Source organism: Octodon degus, unplaced genomic scaffold (assembly GCF_000260255.1).
Source record: "Octodon degus isolate 3935 unplaced genomic scaffold, OctDeg1.0 scaffold00235, whole genome shotgun sequence".
NCBI lineage: Eukaryota > Metazoa > Chordata > Mammalia > Rodentia > Octodontidae > Octodon > Octodon degus.
The window spans coordinates 290,905-312,993 of record NW_004524811.1 but is presented as its reverse complement, the minus strand read 5'-3'; the positions used below and the strand labels follow the sequence as shown (position 1 = coordinate 312,993).

At 34.8% G+C, this 22,089-nt stretch overlaps 1 protein-coding gene across 1 annotated transcript in view; it reads left to right on the top strand.

Annotated features, from left to right (window-relative positions):
• Positions 1-783: 783 nt before the first annotated feature.
• Positions 784-22,089, top strand: part of Gabrg1 (gamma-aminobutyric acid type A receptor gamma1 subunit) — a 91,740-nt gene continuing 70,434 nt past the window's right edge. The window contains exon 1 of the mRNA XM_012512587.1: positions 784-887. Coding sequence (XP_012368041.1) covers positions 784-887 — 104 coding nt within the window. The remainder of the gene's footprint in view (positions 888-22,089) is intronic.

The following is a 22,089-nucleotide window of genomic DNA, read 5'->3' as shown; positions in this document are numbered from 1 at the left end:
ATTAGTGTCATGCTTTGGTTCTTGGTGGGAAAAGTACACTGCCAATCCTGTCGCTGGAAAGGCGGGGACGGGGCCGGGGCAGAGAGTGTGAGTGCCCAGAGAATACAGGAGCCTTCTCATTCATTCGTTCATTCATTCAGTCCTTCGTTCGTTCCCGCAAACACATATTCAATGTCTCCCGAGCTCCTTTGTGTTGGGCAATACGCCAGCTACTAGGTCTGTAAAGAAAAATGAGATATCACCCTAACTTCAAAGTTAACAAACGATAATTAATCCAGATTATCAGAATCCTCACGAGCCCGGGGAAAGCCAGTTAGGCGTTGCGTGCTTCCCGGGTCTCTCCGGAGAGGCAGACTGGGAATCCAAGTGCCTGGAAACTGGGGAAGGAAGGCAGGAGGGAAGAGGGAGGCAGCCTTTTCTTTCTTTGGAGGATCTGTCAAGGCCATTCAAACGTTTCTCTGCTGCGGGGAGGGAGAAGTGGTTTTTTATTTTTCTTTTAGAAAAAACAGGAGCCCTTTTCCCTACTGGGCTCGAATTCTAGTAGGGGAAGCCCCGCCTCTTTGGACCACTGATTGGCCCAGCTTTTTTCGGGATAATTTATGCCTTCATCCTCTCTGTCTGATTGGCTATCCCTCGGTTCCGCCGGGAGTCGCATCCTACCTGGTGAGGAGGTGTGCAGCCTTCCGCTCTTGCCCTGCTGCTACTCTGCTGTTGCTCAGGTGGGAGGGAAAGTGCTGGTCTGGAGACGGAGGCAGTGCAGCACCAACAGCCAGAGAGATCCAGATGGGTTCTTGGGAAGCTTTTCTCTTCTCCCCCTTTCTTCTGTGGAGTCAAAGTAGAGGGGTGAGGTTGATGTTGTTACTACTGATCCTACATTTAGGAAACTGGTGAGTAAATGCAAGAACTTAAAACTATTGTTTGTTTACTTCTCCCCCCACTCTTTCTGCAGGAATAATGATAATAATAATAATAATAATAATAATAATAATAATAATAAATCATCCCAAGTATTTTGCATTCCTGAGGAACCTGTGCAGTCTTTGCCATCATTTTATTTTCTGATTAGATCTCTTCAGTCTCAGCATGAAATGATTTTATTTCTGAAGCATAGAGGTTCCTTCCATTGCGTTAGGACTTTAAAGTGCAAAGTTGTGAAGGTTCCCTATTGGGAGGGGCTGTAGGAGACCAGAAATGACAGGCTCAATTTCCTGAAAGAATGCTTTGATGAACTTTCTAGATGATTCTGCATTTCAAAGACAAAGTTATTTCACAAACTTCTTATTACACAACATGCCTGTTTTGCACAATGCTTTTCTGTATATAAATCTTATCTTTCTCTTTTGCATTGGTAACTTGCTGGAGTAAACTAGAGTTTTACAAGAGAGGTTATGCATTTGTCAAATCTTTTTCTGGGTTAGAAATGTACAATATTTAAATCAGAGATTCTTCTTTGCATTTTGTCTGAACCAGCTTTGACTGTCCTATTTTAATTGGCTGTCCTCTAGTAATTTTTAAAAAATGTATGGTGATGCGAATGTACTGGCTGTATGTACATGACATGACCAATCACAGCCTCTGTACTAGCAGGATCGAGGCTGGGCTGTAGTGCTGTAGTGCTTTTCTAACTTTGGAAGCGTTCTGTTAGAAAAATGAAATGGCCCATGTGAAAGAATAAAGAAAAATTTAAATTTGTTGATTAAAGCCTGGTTATTGTCAATGGGAGAGAGATACTACCCAAGAAAATATAACTTATTTTATATACACACATTTACAATTACATTATTGAATTGCAATCCTGCTTATAAGTTGAGAAAAGTACAATCACTGTGCTGTTGGAAGACTACATTTTGTGATGGCATTATCTTATGATTCATTATAATTTCAGTGTATATCCAGAGTAATTTTGGTATTGTCAGCATCTGGAACAACTATATTGGATTAAAGTCTATTTGTCTTGCTGGAAACATTGTGACATCACTCTTTTTCAAGTATGGCAGTTTATTTACCCTTTTCCCTTAGCAGTACAAGCACACAATCTCATGTGTCAAGTATCATTAACCCCATTGGATACAGTTGCTTCACCTACGAAATGATTGCTTCCGGTTTTCACATTCAGTACACTTAAGGTTTGGACTGAAACATAAAATGACTCAAGGTTTTTCATTGGCTTTTCTTTGTATTTGTGGAGAGAAAAATTGTCAGTATGAATGCCATGTATGTTTTAATTATGTACACCAGTGAGACAGGGAAGGTGCTGTAATAGTTGAATTGATAATTTATTTTATCATAATAATAAAGATATTCGGGGTCATTCTAGGCAATGAGTAGATACAAATCAAATAAATTTCTATGTTTCTGTTTGAATTATTTTGCTTCCTCATTATGAAAGTTTAGCTTGACTTTAAACTAGCTAAAGTCATGCTGAACTTACCCTTTTAATATTTCATTGGTGGTAATTGATTTCAACATGTATAAATCATGTGCAATCATATTTTCCCTTTCTTTTTGTCCTCCTTTTAGAGGGACATTTTATTTATTTAGGCAGAATTAGGGACTGAGCTCAAGACTTTGCACTTTCCAGGCAGGTACTTATTCCTTTGAACTGTATGCCCAGCCCTAGAGAGACATTTTAAGCTAACCATAAATAGCTGTGTTTGTAACAGTACTGGTGTTATAGTGGATTCTGAAATAATTCTTTAAACTCACTATGTTGTGATTTGCTAAATTGGTGACTGCTATGTCTCACACATAATCAGAGGCAAAACTTGTACCTGCATTAGTTTCCATCAAAAGCATAGAAAAGACAGTATATTGATTTCTATCTTGCTGACTTATGAAAACTGATTCTCTTTTTGTAACTGAAAGCTGTAGTTGTGGATTCTATGTTTCATTCTCTAGGAGGTTCTGTGCTAGGCTGGCAAGTTGGTTTGTGTTTCTTTAGCTTGCTTCTACATTTTTGTAAGGTTGGAAAGTAAGTATATAATCAGATCTTTAGTTGAAAAATTACCTTCAGATTTTAGTTGTTATAAAAAACACCTTGAATAAGCTTTGACTGTGATACTGTATTTTGAAAATTAAAATAAATTAGTTTGTAGTTTTAAAATTTGTAAGAATCAATAATCATATAAAGAAGATTTAGTTTACCAAATTAAAATATAAGAAATATGCATATATTTATTTTTTATTTTTAACTAATCTTAGAAATATATTTTGTGTGTTAGGGTAATGAATGAATGATTTCCATTTAGGTATTGAGATTTATGGTTTAATTTTCTAAGAAAATACCATGTACACATGAGAAAATTATTAATATGTTATGATGCTCCATGATAATTACATATTCAAAGGACTCAGAAATTTTTTAAAAAGTAAAACTAACAAATCACTCCTTTGTTTATAATTGATCCAAATAAGAAATACCCTTCTTCAATTTTAAACCCATTCTGTACTGCAAAACATAGATTTGGCTAAGCAAGAAAAGAAATGCTTGTCATTGTATTTGTACATTAAATACATGGTTTTAATATTTTGTATTTATGCAAAATTAATTACAATTTGTAGGTAGGGGCCTGAAAGAGGGGACACAAAGGTTAATTAGTTGAAGAATGTCTTTTGAGATCCTCACAAATTAATGATCACATATGATAAATGCCTTCCACAAGGCATGAAGGGAGAAATGAGTACAGGTGGAGGGTGCACACCTAAGGAGAAGCATGTGAATCTGGACAAGAGCCACATGAGTTCTGGACCTCACAATCAATTTTAAGTTCTAGTTTCAGCTCTACCATCTCTTATTGGAATGATTTCAGGTGTATCTTTGAGGTAGAGTCTTTATTTATCATCTGCATTTCTGGATTGTTTCAAGACCAAGAAAGAAAATTTGTACAATGAACCTTGCACTTAACATTTTTTTCTGTAAGGAAAGATATAATAACATATATTCTGCGAAATCACAGTGAATCATGGAATTGTTTACCCTTGTTAAAGTTAGTCATTTTAAATACAACTGAATGTATACCATTAACATTTGGATGACATTAAACATTTTCAGTTTGGAAAGATTATTCATTTATTTAACAATTTTTTATTGAATGTTGTGAGTTAAATTCAGTGCAATGAGCTAAGTTTAGGTGCTGAATAAAGTAGACACAAGTATTATCTACAGGGAGCTGATGTGGATAGATCTAGGGTACTGATGGGAAGAAAACATCTTTTACTTAAAAGAAGCAAGTACATCATCAGAACTCCAAAGATAAACAGAGTTTTAAGCTTCTGAGGACAGAAGATGCTTATTATTATTTGTGTCTTGTCTGCTCAAAGTCTCATATGGTTACAGGAGGAGCTTTTCAGAGGTGACTGAATCTGAAGTGTGTGATGCTGGGATTAAGGGTGTGTGATCACTAATTTAGTCCACTTACTGCTTTGGCTAGGTCTGGATGTGGGTAACAGGAAGGCTCACCTGGGTGTGAAGGTGCCTGCCCTGAGGGTATGCATCTTGGATAGACTGTGAGGGACAGAAGCAGGCCAGCTGCCTTGGCCTGCTGTTTGATACTTTTGCTGTTCTCTGTCTTCCACCTTTCATGCTGTGAACTGTTTTTTCTCCCTCATGATGTCCTTCTACCACATCACTCTGTCTTAGAACCAATTGATTGTGGACTGAAACCTCTCAAACTGTCAGACAAAATAAACCTTTCCTCCTTTAACTTTAGGTGTTGACTCTTTTGCCTCCGCAAGGAGAAAAGTAAGTAAGATGATGCTGATACAGCAACTCAGAATCAAGAGGAGAAGCAAAGAGCAACGTGACTTCTCATTAGCAATACTAGAAGACTATGGAGAAAATACCACCAAAATGCTGATGATAAATATTCAGCCTAGAAAGTCACACTCGTCAAACTTCCATCCAAGCATGAGGTAGAATAAGCCTAGATGTTATTATTCACCTCATTTTACAAATAGAAAAACTGGGACAAGAGACTTTAGAAACTTATTAACTGCTTTCTTGCAGATAAGTGGTGGATCCAAGTCTTAAATTCATGATTTTCTATCTAAAACCTGCATTTTAAAATGATGAAACACTCATTACAAATTCAAGTGGTATTTCAGTTAAGGTGCTTAATTTATTTCAGGATTCAGGGGAAGAAGGCTGTGTTTATGTTCATGTAGGAAAGAGGACGGATGATGGTCCTGTTTCCTACCATGTGCAGAATTCTCAAGCAGGAGCAAAATTTTGCTCAAGTGCTTCTGTTTGTGAATGAATTTGTTCATGAACAGAAGCACTGGTAGATCAAGGTATTACTGAAAATGAGAAGCAACTAACTGTTAATGAAAGAAACATAAAAAAGGAAGAGAAGGAAGGAGGAAATAATAATGAGGAAAGGAGAAAGAAAGGAAACAGTGAGGAGGAAAGGAATGCAGGAATGGAGGGAGAAAAGAGAAAGGAAATGAAGGAAAAGAAGGGCAAGTACTAGGGTTTAAATCCAGATGCCCTTCACCTCCAATTCTCTTGTGCTCAGGGATCTTTGGGGGCAATGGAATCATGAATGTGTGACACTTATCAGCGGATTAGTCAGTGATGAGTTTACAGCTAAATGTGGTGTTGGGAGGTGAAGGCCGATTGGAGGAGGTGGGTGGCTGGAGGCGTGGTCTGGAAGGGTCTACCCAATCCCTCATCCCCTGTTTCTGTCTCTCTCTGCTCCCTGTCATGCCTGAGCTCTTTCTCTTCTATCATGCTACCCTGCCTTAGAGCGAGCCCACTGCAGACTGAAATCTACAAACTGTGAGCTAAAATAAGCCTTTGCTTCTTAGAGTTGTGTCTAAGCAACAAGAAAGTAAGACAGAAGGAAGTGGACGGGCGGGGAGGAAAAGCAATATAATATTTGCTTCATTGATGGAAACAGAGTAAACAGAAAAAGTCTTCTCTACCTAACACATACTTTCTGGAATACAAAATGTGTGTGACAATAATGATTTTAAGGAAGACTTTAACACCTTGAAATACTTAACTTGAAAAGGAAAAGATAGCAAATTAATAAAAAGAATTTTTACCATAGATAAGTTCTGTAGTGGAGTGACCATTTTTAAAGATGCTATGTAAAATCTTCGTTGAATTAATTATGTAAAGACATAGTAGAGACAACATAACCAGATAGTGACAGTTAGTTTAAAGTAGGTTTTCTTCCAGGAAAAGTCCTCTAACAAGATAATAGATGGTTAATGTCTAGATTTCCTCAAGCAGAAGCTGGTCTGTGTGCTTTTATACTCATCCGAATGTGAATAGAATTTATTTATTTATTTATTTTTTACTTTTGAACATATCAGAATCTAAATCTCAGGACTAAAATAGTTTGGCCAACTGAAGTTCCATTTTTCAGGAAATAGTCTTAGTACTCATTCACTCAATCAGAATTTATTGCGCTTCATTCAGAAACTTACTTTATTTATTCACTGTCCACTGTGTGTTAGATAATGTCCTGGGACCTGGAGATAAAGTGGTATGGAAGACAAAGTCCTAGCCTTTGTATATTAAGAACAAGCCTTATGTATAATAGTGTGCCTTATGCACACCACAGAGAGAGCTCAGGCCTTGCTCCCAGGGAACTAGTGCTGGTAGTGTGTGTTCATCTAGTTTATCAACAGAAAGACCATAATATGCTTTAACTGTTGTACAACTACAACAGAACTGTAGATGAAGTACAGTGGAAATAGTAAGGAGGCTGTCCCTAGGTGGTACTCTAGTGTAAAAATGAAGATTGTGTGCATGTAGTTGTCCTAGACTGCTTAAGTCAGTTTGGGAAGGACATAGACAGAGACAAAAACCTGATAGTGACCAGGGATTTGTTTCATAGTTTAGTAGGCTTCCATTGTATTTATTTATTTAATTAATTTATTATTTTAAATACATAATTTGATTCCTTCCCAGAAGTTGGTACCTGTACACAACACACCCTAATTCCTTTCTCACTCCATTTATTTTCCTTTTGTCCTCTATCTCCAGCTCTTGATCCCCATCCCATCTGAGAAATAAGTAGTATCTTTCTCTGCTGCCTAGTATCTTTTATTTTGCTCCTTATTTGTAATTTGGGTTTCTCATATAAGAAGAGTCATATGATATTTAAGCTTATGTATCTGATTCATTGTTACTTATATTATGGTCTCAAGGTGCATCCATTTTCCTACAGAAAACTCATTTATGTTTATGGAAGAGTAGTGCCTGCATTGGTCAAAATTCCATGTATTCTATTCCCAGTCATATCTTTACTCTAGTCATCTAATACAGAGCTTGAAAATAATCATATCCCATCAAAGGATATGAAATTTGGGTTACTGCTGAAATCAATCCTTTTCTTTCCAGAAAATCTTCTGAAATTTTATAATATGGCTTCTTATTTTTGGACAGATGGAATAATAAAGCAATAGAGACTATGCTAACAATAGAGGCCTGGAAGTAAACACAGATCTTATTTTCCAAACTATAGCTGGATTGAGTAGATCAGAAAATCTGTGCTTTATATATATTGAGTTTAATATAAATATTTTAGTATGGTCTAATTAGAATGTGATTTCATTCACTAGGTAGCTTTGCATCTACTAGAGTGAAGGGGTCTGGCCACTGTGCTAATTTCAGGGCAGATTTCTAAGATAATCACTTGCAACTGTCCAGACTGTCTATTGCTTCAGTACAAGGATAGATTTACCTCCCAGTCTTCTTAGGAATGAAACATTATCAGGATAATTCTCCAACATGTCATAGTGTCTCAAGCATGAAGTATCTTGTTTTACTCAACAGCCTTATTAATTAGCACAAAGTAGCCATGCTAGCTCAATTGACTATAAGTGCTACTCAGACATCTATATTTTCTGAATTAATTTACTGTTTTAACTCATTAGCATATATCTATTTCTGTGATTTCTTTAATAACAATCCTTTTAAAACCACTCAAATTGTCATAGCTAGGGTACATTAAAAAGAATGGTTGTAATTTCTCCAATAATTATTTGTATTATCTCCCTTTTGAAATGAATAGTTCAAGATGATCTCACGTTAATGAAAATATTTCACTCTTATGTTAAGATTCCCAAGACGGAAAACAGAACACATTTCTGCACTCAGTGGCACTAATTCCCATTTCCTCCACTTTTAAGGGCTTTCAGTGTATTTCATAATTTAATAAGCCTTACTATGATGCCTTGACTTTGTAAAATGTTTAGCAGAACTGCAGCACTTATCTGACAAATAATAACATCAAAGATATAGCAAATGTGAGTATCATGAAGAGTTGTATCATTTGTAAATATAATTTACAAAGTCCTATCAGGCTTGAAGGATATAAAGTGGAACAACAGAGAATATAGTGCTCATTTTACTTACTGTGTATTCGGTGGTCTTTCAAAAACTTACACTACAATAAAAATTATTTTTTTCTTTTCTTTCACTTAGCAAACACTCACATGACAGTAGTTCCAAAAAACCATGTATAGTCTCTGAATATTCTCCCCATCCGTGGGGACTGATTATACTATACACATTTCATAATTCTGTAAATTCTGTTTTAAATAGCACAGTTGAACATTTCCAACAAAAAATTAAAACCAAAACAAATCTAAATCTTAGAAAACTATTACTTTATTAGAGTTTGTTATTCAAATCTATAACCAAAGAAATTAAGAAAAATATTTTTCAATGTTCTTTTTTATCCTTTTTCTAAATATATACTTCTGTATTAATTTTTAAAATTTATTGTGACATAGTTCTGTTCCTTTCTTATTAGTCAAAGAAGTTTTACATTCTTGGTTATAATCTAATTAGATAAGCAATGTCTGCTAGGCTGTGCTATTTGAAACAGAATTTACAGAATTATTATTAATAAGTGGCCAATATTAGAGCTAACATTTTTGCCGTTTTAAATTGATTTTATGTTGTTACCAAAACTTTTAACATAATCTTATCAATTTGTTAGTCTCCACAAATTCTTTTAATTTTTTTATTACTGTTTTGCTGTCCTTAGTTTGGTCACGTATTACTATGCTGGTTCCTCACTCTAGAGGCCAAAATGTATTTTCAGAATCTGCTTGAATAATTTCATACTTTGGCTACTATATTATGATCTTTACTGTATTTGAAATTTTCTTTGCAAGTAAGAATTTAATATTGATTTCTTGTGACTTAATGGAAATTTAAAATCAATTTATTGTATAATCCTATCATTTCTGAATGCATTTATCACTTTTATCATACTCAAATATTTTTTGTAATTAGGATTTCTATTTCCATGGTTTATTCTATTCTCACTAATTTTTTTATGCAATAAAACAATAGGCCACAGTAACTGTCATTATTTATTTATTTATTTTTCATGTTTGTATTTGGTACAGAGTCTTACTACGCAGCTCAGACTCATAGCAATCCTTCTGTTTTCTACTTCCCCAGCACTGGGATTACAAGCGCGCCACCCCACACCCGAACTCGGTCGCTGGCTCTGTGTCCCGAGGACAGGGCTGGCACACATGTGGGACTGGGTATTGAAGGTGGTCCCTGTGATTTCCAAACAAGTTATTTTTATATTGATAGGACAAATTCCATCCAGCAATTCTTTTTCAGGAACTTCTTATAAATTGTCATGCAGATTGTTAACTAAAATATTTTAGTTAGCTACAAAATTTAAGATTCTGATTAGAGCTGATTTAATTTTCAATTGAGGAATAAGGTGTTAAAAATTATTTTTCATATTAAAATATTTACTCTATCTTTTTATTTTTCTATCCTTAACATCTTGAATTTTTTCTTTTGGTTTTGCTCACACTAGACATACTTTCCTGTTACATTTTACGGTATGCTGCAGCTATGAAAGGAAACAGGTTTTTCTTTTCCATTTCATTTATGTTGAGTTAGTAATAATACATTATAGCAGGAAACTACTACAGTTTGAACTTAATGTATATAAGGTTAGCTAACTTAATTCTTTCATTATGTCCAATAATTTTAGTTATTTTCTAAGTTCACTGTAATTTTACCTGAAAATAACATAATATGCTCTAATTTTTTCCTATTCACTTACTCAATAAGTTTTACTTAGTAATTTTTGGTCTTTATATCTTTACTATTTGTCAGCTTTTGGGCTGGTTTCTACCATTACCCACTGAGCACGTTAGCAGTGTAATCAGTGTACAGCCAAGTTCAGCACTGAGGCAATGGAAAGCGCACATTGGGCCATGCTTAAGGAGGATTCCAAACTTGGGCTCCTTAGCTCAAATTTTGAAAGCATGTGTTTCTATGAGTATAAAGATATGCCCCATTTTTCATCAAGCTAAAAAAATTATTATGTAACTAATGGAAATTCAATTTGAAACCTCTTTAAAGCTCACTCAAGTTTAAATTGACATCATTTTACTCATATCGCTTGTCAACAGGCTTTATGAGCAATAATATTCATAATATCAACTCTAGAAAGGAGCTTTGTATTAGCAGCTAGCATATAAAGGGTATAAAAATATAATGTGGAGTATGATCATCTATAAGGTAAAGTTTGAAATTTAAAAGAGTATATTATAGTAGAGACAAATTGCCATCCATTTACATCACAAATACACTTATGCCATCATTCTTGTCACTTTCTCAAGCAATTATGGAAGTCTTTTTCTAGAGTGTCTGTAGTTTTATTAGCATGGTTGTCTGGATATCCTGAATCAACACATGTTTACCTTTAATGGCCATTTTGCCTTTGGAGAAGATCTGAAGTTCAGAAAGTACCAGATCTAGTGAATAATGCAGGTGAGGGTACTTTTATTTTTTTTATGAGCTGCCTTTCGGTTGCATGACACTCATCAGCACCATCTAAGGACATTCAGGAAAAAGACTTTCAGAACTGCTTCAGAAAGTGAAAGGAATGTTGGGATAGCGATTTCTGAAGCAAAGGGGTGCATTTTGAGGAGTATTCAAGGCAGTGCCTCTTTTACTCCAATTTTAAAAGTTTAAATGTTTACATCTTTTTGATCACTCAAACTATTTTCAGCCTTTTGTTTTGCTTTACTTTCATATGTAAGTAATATCATGACTTAACAGTTATTCTTGAAAGGTAATTCTTATAGACTTTGATATTACAATATTTTGCACTCAGAAATTTAAATATAGGTATATATTTTTTCTCCTGAACTTGTTGCTTAACTACTATGCTTATAGAAATGTGTGTGATGTGTGTGAATAAATGAATAAATAAATAGCTAACATACCACTTAAGCTATCCCAAGCAATAAATCACAGATGAGGTCACATTTACAGTTCAAGAGACTGAACCAAAAACTACTCCTCACAAAGAGACTGGTGACAGACTTAAACTTTATCAAACTCTTAATATATTTAAAATTATTTTTAAAAATCAGCTTAACATTGGTAAACTATATTGTTTGTTTTCTTATGAGACTCTTTCACTGGAAACTTTCATATACCCAATAATTCCTGAACTGAAAATATTAGCCATGCTGAACCTCACATTGAGCAAATGAAGATCAAACTATTTCCTGAGATATCCATATAATGAAACTAAAAATTCATTTTCTCTTGCCATCTAACATTTTCCCAGTATTTTTTAATTTTTTAATAAAAATGAAATATTTCTTAAAATTTTATTAGTACATGCTTATAGTATATAAGGATTATAATCACCATGGGGAGCTGGCACACCTACATATTGTGTTTTTCCATTACAAACGTGCTATCCTTTTCCACAGAATGTATTTACCCATATTTCCAATTCATTGTTAAAGAACTTCTCTTTAATGCTATTTCTTACAATATTAAAATATTTAATGAATACTAAGAATGTAGTTGGAAACATGCTGGATCATACTTTTAGAGTTTTCTTTTGTAGTACTGTTATTTATCTGCCATGCATTAGTATTTATTAAAGATGGAATTAAAAGCTCTGGGGAGGCTAGAAATAGAATCAGTATGAGTCTGAGCTGTGTAGTGAGACCCTTGTACCAAATACATAAAAAGATGCAATTAAATATTTATTGATTTTTTACCTATTAAAATTTAGCTACATCATCAGTTGTAGAATAGATTCTGAGTTTACATTTAAGAAAAAAAAATGTGAAAATTTACAAAATATTTTAAAAGTCAAAGGCTTTAGTAAAAGATAATTGGACATTTGGAGAATAGGTGATTTTTATTCTTGGAAATAAATTAACAGTTATTCAGGAGAATGCAAATTGAAACAAGGCAAGGTTGCTGACACTGCCCAAAATAATGTCAAGGGAGTAATCAAATAAACCCAATGATCCAAAACTGTGTATTTTTTAGATCACAGCCATAACTGCATAACTGAGACAAAGGGCAGAAGAGAGTGGAAGAAAGAGCAAGGGAATATAGGCAAAGTGGGACAGAAGAAGGGATAAATAAAGTCAGGAAGTATACAACCGGATGGAAATGAGTAGTTAGAATGCAAATATGCATTTGTACGTATGTGTGTATTTGTAGAACTTGAATAATTTAATTGCAAAGTTAAATATTAATATTTATAATAAAATAAAGCCTGTGTACTCTATTTAATTGTAGTATGAGGGAAACATATAGCAATCAGTTTATTCATATGCATCCACAAGGCATATTGAAACTTGACTGAGAAATGACAAACTACGATGAGGTGCTAATTAGTGAAAAGAGAAAAAGAAATAATATGTGCAATAGTGCAAAAGGGACCAATAGGCAGCTGTGAAATAAATCATATTCAAGATAGTGATACAAAGGGGGCTGCAAATCGGGAGCCGAAAGGAGCATGAAGAGACGCCCCGCATTTATTCCCCGAGTGATTATTTCCATCTCCAGCTTAATGACATCCCTGGAAAATTATTATATGCAGTCATCTCCAATTATTACACAAATATTGCATAAAATATTTCTGAGGGCCATGGTAGGTAATAAGAAAAAGAGATACTAGGAGAAAGAAAAGAAATTAATATACACAGTAATTATTGAACTTCAAATATTGAACGTTTGAGCTTAATTCTTTCAAGCACAGCAAGGCCAACTGTTCATTAAGTCATGAGCTTATAAGCTTTTATGCAAATTAGAGATAGTAATAGTGTTCTTACTAGACTGTATTTTCAGCTCAACGAAGTCTGTTCATCTGAAATGTTAGCTGGTAGACAAGGTTATTCACTCTGCGGAAGAACTCAATGCATATAACATAAGCTCTTCCATTAGCTACCTCTGTACATGTTAGGCTCAGGCATATAATGGTGAATTAGGGGCTCTGGCTTTTCCCTGGTTTTCTTGTCACTTTCCTGTTAATACAGGATGAAGCAGGGAGCACATGCCTTCCCTTGTCTAACTGTGCATGTCCAAGAAGTTCTATAGTATAATATTGTTTTCATACTAAGTAACAAAACAACATTTAAGCTCACTAAATTAAACAAATACATAAATCACTCACAAATACATAAGCCACATGTATGCTCTGCGATCAGAAGAAGAATTAAGCAACAAATACTCAGAGAAGCTGAGGTCTTGGTAGAGAAATCACTGTGTCTTCCTTCCCTAAGATAGTAACTGGCTTCCTCTAAAAAGTAATCATTTTTATTGTCAGAAATGAAAGGCTGTCTCGGACTGAGGGTGGTGTGACTCTACCCTCTTAAGCAACTTTGCCTAAGATGTGGGTTCCTGGGGCCACAAGACAGGCAGGGGTAACACACAGGCCTACCGATTGGCTTTAGACAAAGACAAATGAGACATAAATAGTGAGCAAAGGTCCATGAAGCTAGGTAGTTATGGCACGAGAAAGAGCTGCTGCAGCCCTGAGAAGAAAATAATTCTGGCCACTTTCTTGCTTGTTTGATTTTGCTTTCATATCCATTAACTTGTAAGTAATTTTAGAAAATTACAACAGTATTTCTGCAAATAGATAATGTAATATTGATTAAATCTATAGTTGACATTTAGATTAATTTTGACTATATCAGTATACTCACAGGTATTCATGCTTATGAAAACTAAGTGAATTTTTTTAATTTTTCAAATTTTCCTCAAGTTAGAAATCTTCTTTTAAAAATATTTCTTTGTTTTGTTAATTATTCAGTACATGCCAAACTCACCAAAGCACCTAAAAGTCCAGACAAGCAAGATAGGGCTACCGAGAGTGCAGGGGCACTCTGACCTCATCTAAAAAGGCTTTTGAAAAAATACCTCTGTACATACATAGCTGTATTATTATATCTTCTTGCCTCAGCAAGTTGGCTTTTATTTCATTTTGCTTTGTTTTTAGCAAGCTTGTTTTAGAAAAGAGACATCTGCCAATAGTGCATCCTCTTCTTTGTTTTTTCAGTTTGCATCAAGTGTCTAATCTCAGAAACACCCGTGCTGCCAACTCCCTCAGACTTTGCTAGCCCCCTGTTCATTCAGAGTTGCCCAAAATTGTTTTATTTATCAAACGCAGGGCTTGGTAGTTTATTTTCTCTTTCTCTTTGTTTTTGTTTTTGTTTTGATGTTTGTTGCTTTCTCAGAAAAAAAATTAAAAAATAAATCTTCCCCAAAATTCTTAGTACCCAAGAACCATCTACTAGATTATGTAAAATTTAATACAATAGTAATTTTTAAAGTGAATGTTAAAATCCAAACTGGAATGTAATTCACATAATTATTAATAGATATGAATAAGTGACATTCAAAGAGAATTGTTGTACTTAACAAAAGGATTATGAGTATTCTGCTTACTGACAATACAATATGATGGAGTGATAATCAGGTACCATTCTTGTCTGTTAGATTGGCAAATGGATTATGTAACTATATGTGTTAATACATTACTTTGGAAACATGTATCTTTCTATCATTTAAGGATACATATGCATATAGCAAAATATAATAATTAATTCCTAGTTTCATATTTACTGTAACACTATACATGTTTATTATGACTATTAATCATTGAAAAAGGAGAAAAACATATTAAACTGGGTACTGTGTTAATAGACAGTTTATGGTTGTGTTATTATGTGTCATTTTAGAGTTCCCAAAATATTTCATAATAACTTATTTTCATCAAAAAAAACGAGCATGTTTTAACTAAAAGACAGTCTATATAACTAAAGTACAACAATAAATTTGATCAGAGATATGTCTGGATTTTTATATGTGGTACTAAAATTATACTAACTGTGAGATGGTAATTTATATTTATAACATTACAGTCTCCTTATTTATGTAATGAATATGAAGTGATAGTTTTTTAATATGATTATACTTCAGATGTCCAGATTCTAGAGATATCTATGGCACTACATGTGAATCCAGTAAGGAAACTTGGCTTAGGGACTGACAGATAGCTCACTGGACTAAAACACCTGCTTCGGCAGGCTCAGTGAGCAAGGTTTGATTCCCAGCAGGCCATGCTGGCCGTGTCCCCGGGGCGTGCTGAGATGGCAATTGAGACAGGACTTGGTGGTGCGCGCCTGTAATCTCAGCACATAGGAGGCTGAAAATGGGAGGATCACTACGAGTCTGATCTGCATAGTGAGACCCTGTCAACCCTATACAAATATATTAAGGAAAGAAAAATTGGCTTTGAATGTGGGTGGTTTTTTGTTTTTTTGAATCAGAGATTGAACTCAAGCCCTTGCACTTACCATGCAAGCACTTATTCTATTGAGCTATCTCCCCAGCCTCTGAATGCGGTTCTTGATCAAGGTATAAAACATGCAATACTTCACTTTCAAGACTGCATTTTCCCAGTTTAAGTGCCAAAGCTATTTATTTCCCAAGTAAGTGAAGACATGTTAATGATACCAAAACATTCCACTTAACTGTATTTATCAATATTAAAATGAGGAATAGTAAAATGACCCAGTTAGTTTTATTCAATGACTCTAAAATTATAATATTGGTAGACAGGATTTATGAAGATATTTAATTTTTTTTTCTGTGCAAAAGGCAAGAATTAAAGTTTCTTGACCAAGTGTATTTACCTATTATCTGACTTTTGAATTAGTTTACGATTAACTTGTTAGCAACATTTTGTCATATCTAATTGTAGAATATCCAGTTATGGTGCCTCAAATAATAAAAACATAAATAAATTTAATGTTAATTTCTCAAGAAGCCTGGTCAAATTTTTTCCCTGTGTGGATAACTAATTCAAATGTGTAGAAGTGGAAATAGTGCTTACAAAACATATATTTATTTCCCAGTGATTTTTTTTCTCATATATACTTAGTGCGAGAAACAGTGATTCTGTTTTATCTTCCAAAGAAAAATAAAAAATGACCTCATCTATGCATTCCACTTGTACTTGTAACAGTCTTTTCCCTGTAAGGAAAACAGTCTCAGTATTCTTTCAGGGTTTGGCCAACTCTTCAGGCAGCTCATTAAGCTGCCTTGGGCTTCTTCTCTGCTTGCTCAACAGATGAATGGAAGAGACTCACGCATGTGTCAGAGTCAGAGGGCTGACAGCGATTTCCGTGAAGTAAATCAGGGTGAAGATCTAATTTATCATCCAAAGTAGGCCATTCTGTGATCGAGACGGTGCTATTAAAAATTATTCAAGGACTAAAAGTAGAAAGCAGAACCTCCATAAATATTAACCATGAAAAACAGTTTGTGGTAACTGGTTGAGTTGCTACAGGCATGTGCTTTTCCTCAAAGATAAAGATGGCTTTCCTTCATAATTGTATGAAATAGCATGCCTTGTATTTAAATTATTTCTTAGTTATTAGTTTAAAAGTCTTATTTTCTATAAGAATAGAGTAGCCATTAAAGTACTTTTCATATTGACTTTTCCTGTCACCTGAGAATAACATTTAAAAAGGTTAGCAAGACAAAAAGAAGTAATAATATATAGGACTCAAGATTTGCTTTACATGGGGTTGGGGAGACAGTTCAGTTTGATCCGTAGTACTAAAAAAAAAAAAAAAAAAGGGTTTTTTTTACAGTTTAAAGGTTTTTATTGCAGAAGGAAAGCAGAAGCCTTTGAGAACTGATGTCAAGGTGAGATTAGAACAGTTGTCCAAACCATCCTACTTATATACATATCTAAATCTCTTTCCCCCACTCCCTCTCCTGTCCTTCTCCTCAACTCAGTAACTCTTTCATTTTGAGTAAGTTTGTTCCCTTTTCCCAGTATCTATTGTGCCCATCAGATTCCATTTTTCTCAACTGTACAATGCATTTCTACTGGTCTATGGAAATAATTTATATCATCTCCTTTTTTCCACTGTTTCTTCTTTTTCTCTTCTTAATTTCTTATACATTTTTTTCCTTTTTTCTTTCTTCTTCCAATTTTACATGCATTTATCTGCTAATGTGACTAACCAGTTGGAAGAGAACATTATGTATCACAACAAATACTGTGAAATTCATATTATTTTATTAAGTGAAATTCTATATCACTTGTAATTTTTTCTGTTTTAATTCCATTTGTACTCTCTTTAAAAAATTTTTAAAAAGATGGGATTGCAGGGGCTGGTGAGATGGCTCAGTGGTCTAAAGCACCTACTTAGAACAAACTTAGCAAAGCACAGGGACCATAGTTCAATCCCCCAGCACCACATGCCAGCCAGCCCCCCCCCCTGGTAGGCTGAGCTGGCCACACACACACACACACACACACACACACACACACACAAATAAATAAATAAAATTTTAAAAAAATTCTGAAAAAAAAGATGGGATTGCATGTGAGGAGATTTTTGAAAGTCATTTCTGGGAAAGGTGGAAGAGGAGAAGAGGGAGTCGGTTTGGAGGAAAGAGAAGCTTTGAGTAGACTGACTGATACCTGCAAAAACAGAGGCAGCATGGGTCACAGGGTCTCAGAGAGCAATGCCTTTCCACAAAGCTTGGGTGGGGGTCCAGCCTAGGAGAAAAAAGAACGAATCTACACTAATACAATTTGTGCCTTCAGTGATTGCCAGAAAGCAGCCTGAGGCAGCAGCATCTATGCACACTCAGTGTGGATCTGTGTCACTGGCAAAGGCTCAGGCAACTAACGTTGCTAGGCTAGCAGACCAAGTGGCAAATTTTCAAAGATACCATGAAAATTTTTTTGACAGGTTATAATGTTCTGCCTCTCTCTGTAAAAGACTATATTGAATTATTTATCTTCTATGATTAGAAATTAATTGCTGAGCAGTTTCTGGCATATAAAAAGAGGCAGTTCATTTGTAGTAGGCATTCCTGTCAAATGAATTCTTTTTCAAATGTTAGTATAGTATGAATATAGACAGGAAATTGTAAGGTCCTATTAACATGCAAGAAACAAGAAGTTTTCTATATGACATGTTTTTTTCTAAAGTTTATACATAGATGATAGAAACAAATTATTTTATGTTATTTTCATAGACTATGTAATTATGGCTATAATTTCATGTTTTCATAGACTCTTTGCTACCACTAGTTGCACAAATCCTGACATTCCATTAAATGATTACATCATTATTTACTGTGACATTTGCTTATGTTTCAAATTGTCCCACCACATAATGCTTTGATAATCATTCAGGGATATATTTTTCCATATTATTGAAATAATATACTCTTTATTTGAAAATATGGTCAACCATATCTAGCATACAAGGTTACTTGGCTTTGCATTCCCACTCTTTTCATGTTACATTTTCGTACATGGTAATCTTCCATAAATAAGTCAAAATGTAGTCGAGACTGAGCACAATAGAAAGTCTCTTCCTCAGATAAGGTATGATCTGAGGTTATTAGTAATAGACTCAGAACTCAAGCTAGAGAGAAGGAATTCTAGCTGCACACAATCCAAATGTACTGTAATGTTGCTGTGTTGTTTTGATTTCTAAAATACAAACTCCAACTACCTGGGTTATTTATTAAAGGTTCAATGCAGTGATTGTGGGGAATCTTTAAAGGAAAGAGAAAACAAGTTTTCCAAGTAAATCCACCTTGCTTTAGATCCTGCTTATATTATTTAACACTGTAGTAACATATGCTGAAATTCCTTTTCTATTTTCTCAATCGTAAAATAAGTGCACAAATGTATTCCATGAAATTAATGTGTGTGTATTAAAATGAAAAAATACTCTATGTAATAGAAACCAAACACATACTTTCTGAAATATAGTATATTGTAAGCACAAAATTCCAATGTAACAATAAAGAACAATAACGACGTTAATCATTATAACAATTAACAAAACTGTATAATCAAGAATCAGAATTATTTCTATTAAGGTTAAAATTATGCTAATGTAAATCATTTCCAAAATGTCCTTGAATGTATGTTATAATTCATGTCTGGATGCTCCTTCAAAGCCAATGTGCTCAAAGTGGGACTTTTGAAATCTGATTGGATTATGGAGAAGGAGGGCTCATTGCTGTTAGAAGGAGGAGTCTACTTGACAGAGACAGGTCGCAGAGACTTTTGTCTTTAGCTGTGACCTGGGCCACACATACTTCTCTTCTGGGCTCCTATTTAACTCTCTGCTCTGCCATGAGGTGGTGAGCTCTTCTCCACCCAGGGCCCCCAATCATACCACTGACCAGGCAAAGCTTGAAGCTTTTACAATGTGAGCCAAGATAGACTATTTTGTCCCACAATGAACAAAATGACTAAGACAACATAAACCCAGAAAACCTCAGAGTATTAAGTAAATCATAGCTGCTTCCCCAAATGAATATTCATCAGAATGTCTGTAAAAATTACCAACATTCCTCATCCTTGCTAAATAAATTAGAATTTTAGAGGTATTATAACAGTTATGATTTTAGAATTATGAGCCCTTTTCAATCTCCCAATGACAGAAATATAAAATTGAAAGTATGGGCTGGGGAGATAGCTCAGTAGAATAAGCACTTGCCTGGCAAGTGCAATGTCCTAAGTTCAACCCCCAGTACCATGGGGAAGGAAAGAATGAACAGTCTGAAGATAAGTTAGCTTAAAGGTAAAGACAAATAACTAGAGTGAAATTTCCTTTCTGTTTTTGGCAAATGTAAAAAAAAAAATGGCTTTGTAAAATTAGAAGTCAAGTTTTATATTATCTCTATGAATAGAATAGACTAAAATAGCAAACATTATGAACCTGTGCCTTCTGGTTAGCAAGATGTTTTTATTGTACAAAATAGTAAAACTTTTGCGGAGAAATTCTATTTGTCTACAGCCATATTTCAAGAGGAGAACAACTGCTTTCTATGTGTAGTAGCCTGCCACCAAAGCATCCGCCAGATATTTCATTTTTTAAAGGCTTGGATTAAGAGCTGAATTGAAACCTCTTTTTGGGTTGTTGCCAATGTCTCAAAACGTTTAATTAGGTAAGCAAAGCTTCCAGGATGATTCACCCACAGGGATTCTTAATATGTGATGCAGTATTTTCAATGGCTCATATACTGTACTTATTTATTTTGAGAAAAAAGTAATTCTAAAAATTTGAAGCAGATGTTAGTTCAGTAGTATACAACATACACAGTTAGATATGACACATAAATTACTGCGATACAATACTCAGGTGAAAAAATTTATTAGCTACACGTGTGGCTAAAGTTGAGCTTTACACACTTTGCAATATCGAATTCATTTGTAGAATTTGCCCTGAAATCTTTTATGTTCATTTGTCGATCTCACTGACATTGAACATGGTATTAAGGTGCTTCACTGTGGAGGAGTCAGAACTCTAGTTCTATGGTATTAGCAATGAGAGAAACTTGTGATTTTTTTTTAGTAACAAAAGGAGGCACAAGTTATCTAACTCTGTAAATAAATCAGGAAATAAATAAAAGGCAATAGATGAAAATGAAATGCACTACAGCAGATCTATTCCCAGAGATCTACTGGACTATGCTCTGTTAATGAACTACTCCCAAGCTTCAGTGGCTGCCAATCCTTGATGCTTATTTTTCTCTGGCTTTCTGTCCATTGTGGTTCCATTTTGGATCAGTCCATGATGCTTTGAAGAAGGGAGTGTTGTGACATTTTAGCCTCTGATTGTGGACTTCTGTCTTGCAGGAGGAAAATAAAGTAATCAATTTCAATGACACTAAATGTTCTGCTTGGTAATGACATACACATCTAATTTTTTTTTTGGGGGGGGTGGTGGGAAGTACCGGGGATTGAGTTTAGGTCCCTGCACTTGCTGGGCAAGGGATTATTCTACTCAGCTATTGTTTAAAAAAATTAAAATCAGTTACTTATTTATTTATTTGGTACAGGGTCTCGCTATGCAGGTCAGGTTTGTAGTGATCCTCCTATCTCAGCCTCCCCAGTGCCAGGATTACAGGCATGTCCACCAAGCCAGTTCCAGTGGTTCCAGGGCTGGCACTGCATGTGGTACCACTGGTGATTGAACGCGGGTCCTTGAACTTGCCAGTAGACTACTAAGCTATCTCCCAGTCCTCTAATTTTTATAAACCGAAGGCAATGACCGAGCTTCACCTGAGTTGCCAAGATTAGCACTTCAAGTTAAGAGTTAGTGTGAATTATAATTCTCTGACAGAAAGGAGAGAGAGCCTTTGGGAAACATAATACTAGCTGTTGAAATTACTATTCATGGAATTATTGAGATCATGAAATGAGATGTTCTTTAAAATTAAGTTTCAATTTGCTATAATTGTGCTATTCAGCCTTTTGTCACTATTAAAATTCTGTTTATAAGCAGAAAATATTATTATTTTTGTCTCCATGTTTGGAGGTTTCTACCTGGCATTAGTTGGCCCTCTATCCTTTAGAGCAGCAATAAGGTAGCTCTACACAGGGGAAAGCACATGGCTGGGCATGCTGCTTGCTTCATGGTAAATTGGAGGCAAAAGAAGGAGAGGAAGACAACAGAGCTCGGGTCCTTTGAGGGCGTTCTCCAGTGAACTAACTTCCTCCCACTAGGTTCCTGTTCTTAACGCTTCTGTGCTTTCCAAGGGATACCAGTCTCAGACCCAGAAGCCTCTGAGTGCCATTCAAGATCCAAAGATGGTAATACTCATGAAGGAGAGGGACCTGCATTCACTGAGATGTGTTGGTCTTAAGATTTTTAAGATACTGTCAGGTTTACTATTTTAGAGAGAAGTACATCTCTAATATATCTATATCTATATCTATATATCTATATATCTATATATCTATATATCTATATATCTATATCTATATCTATATC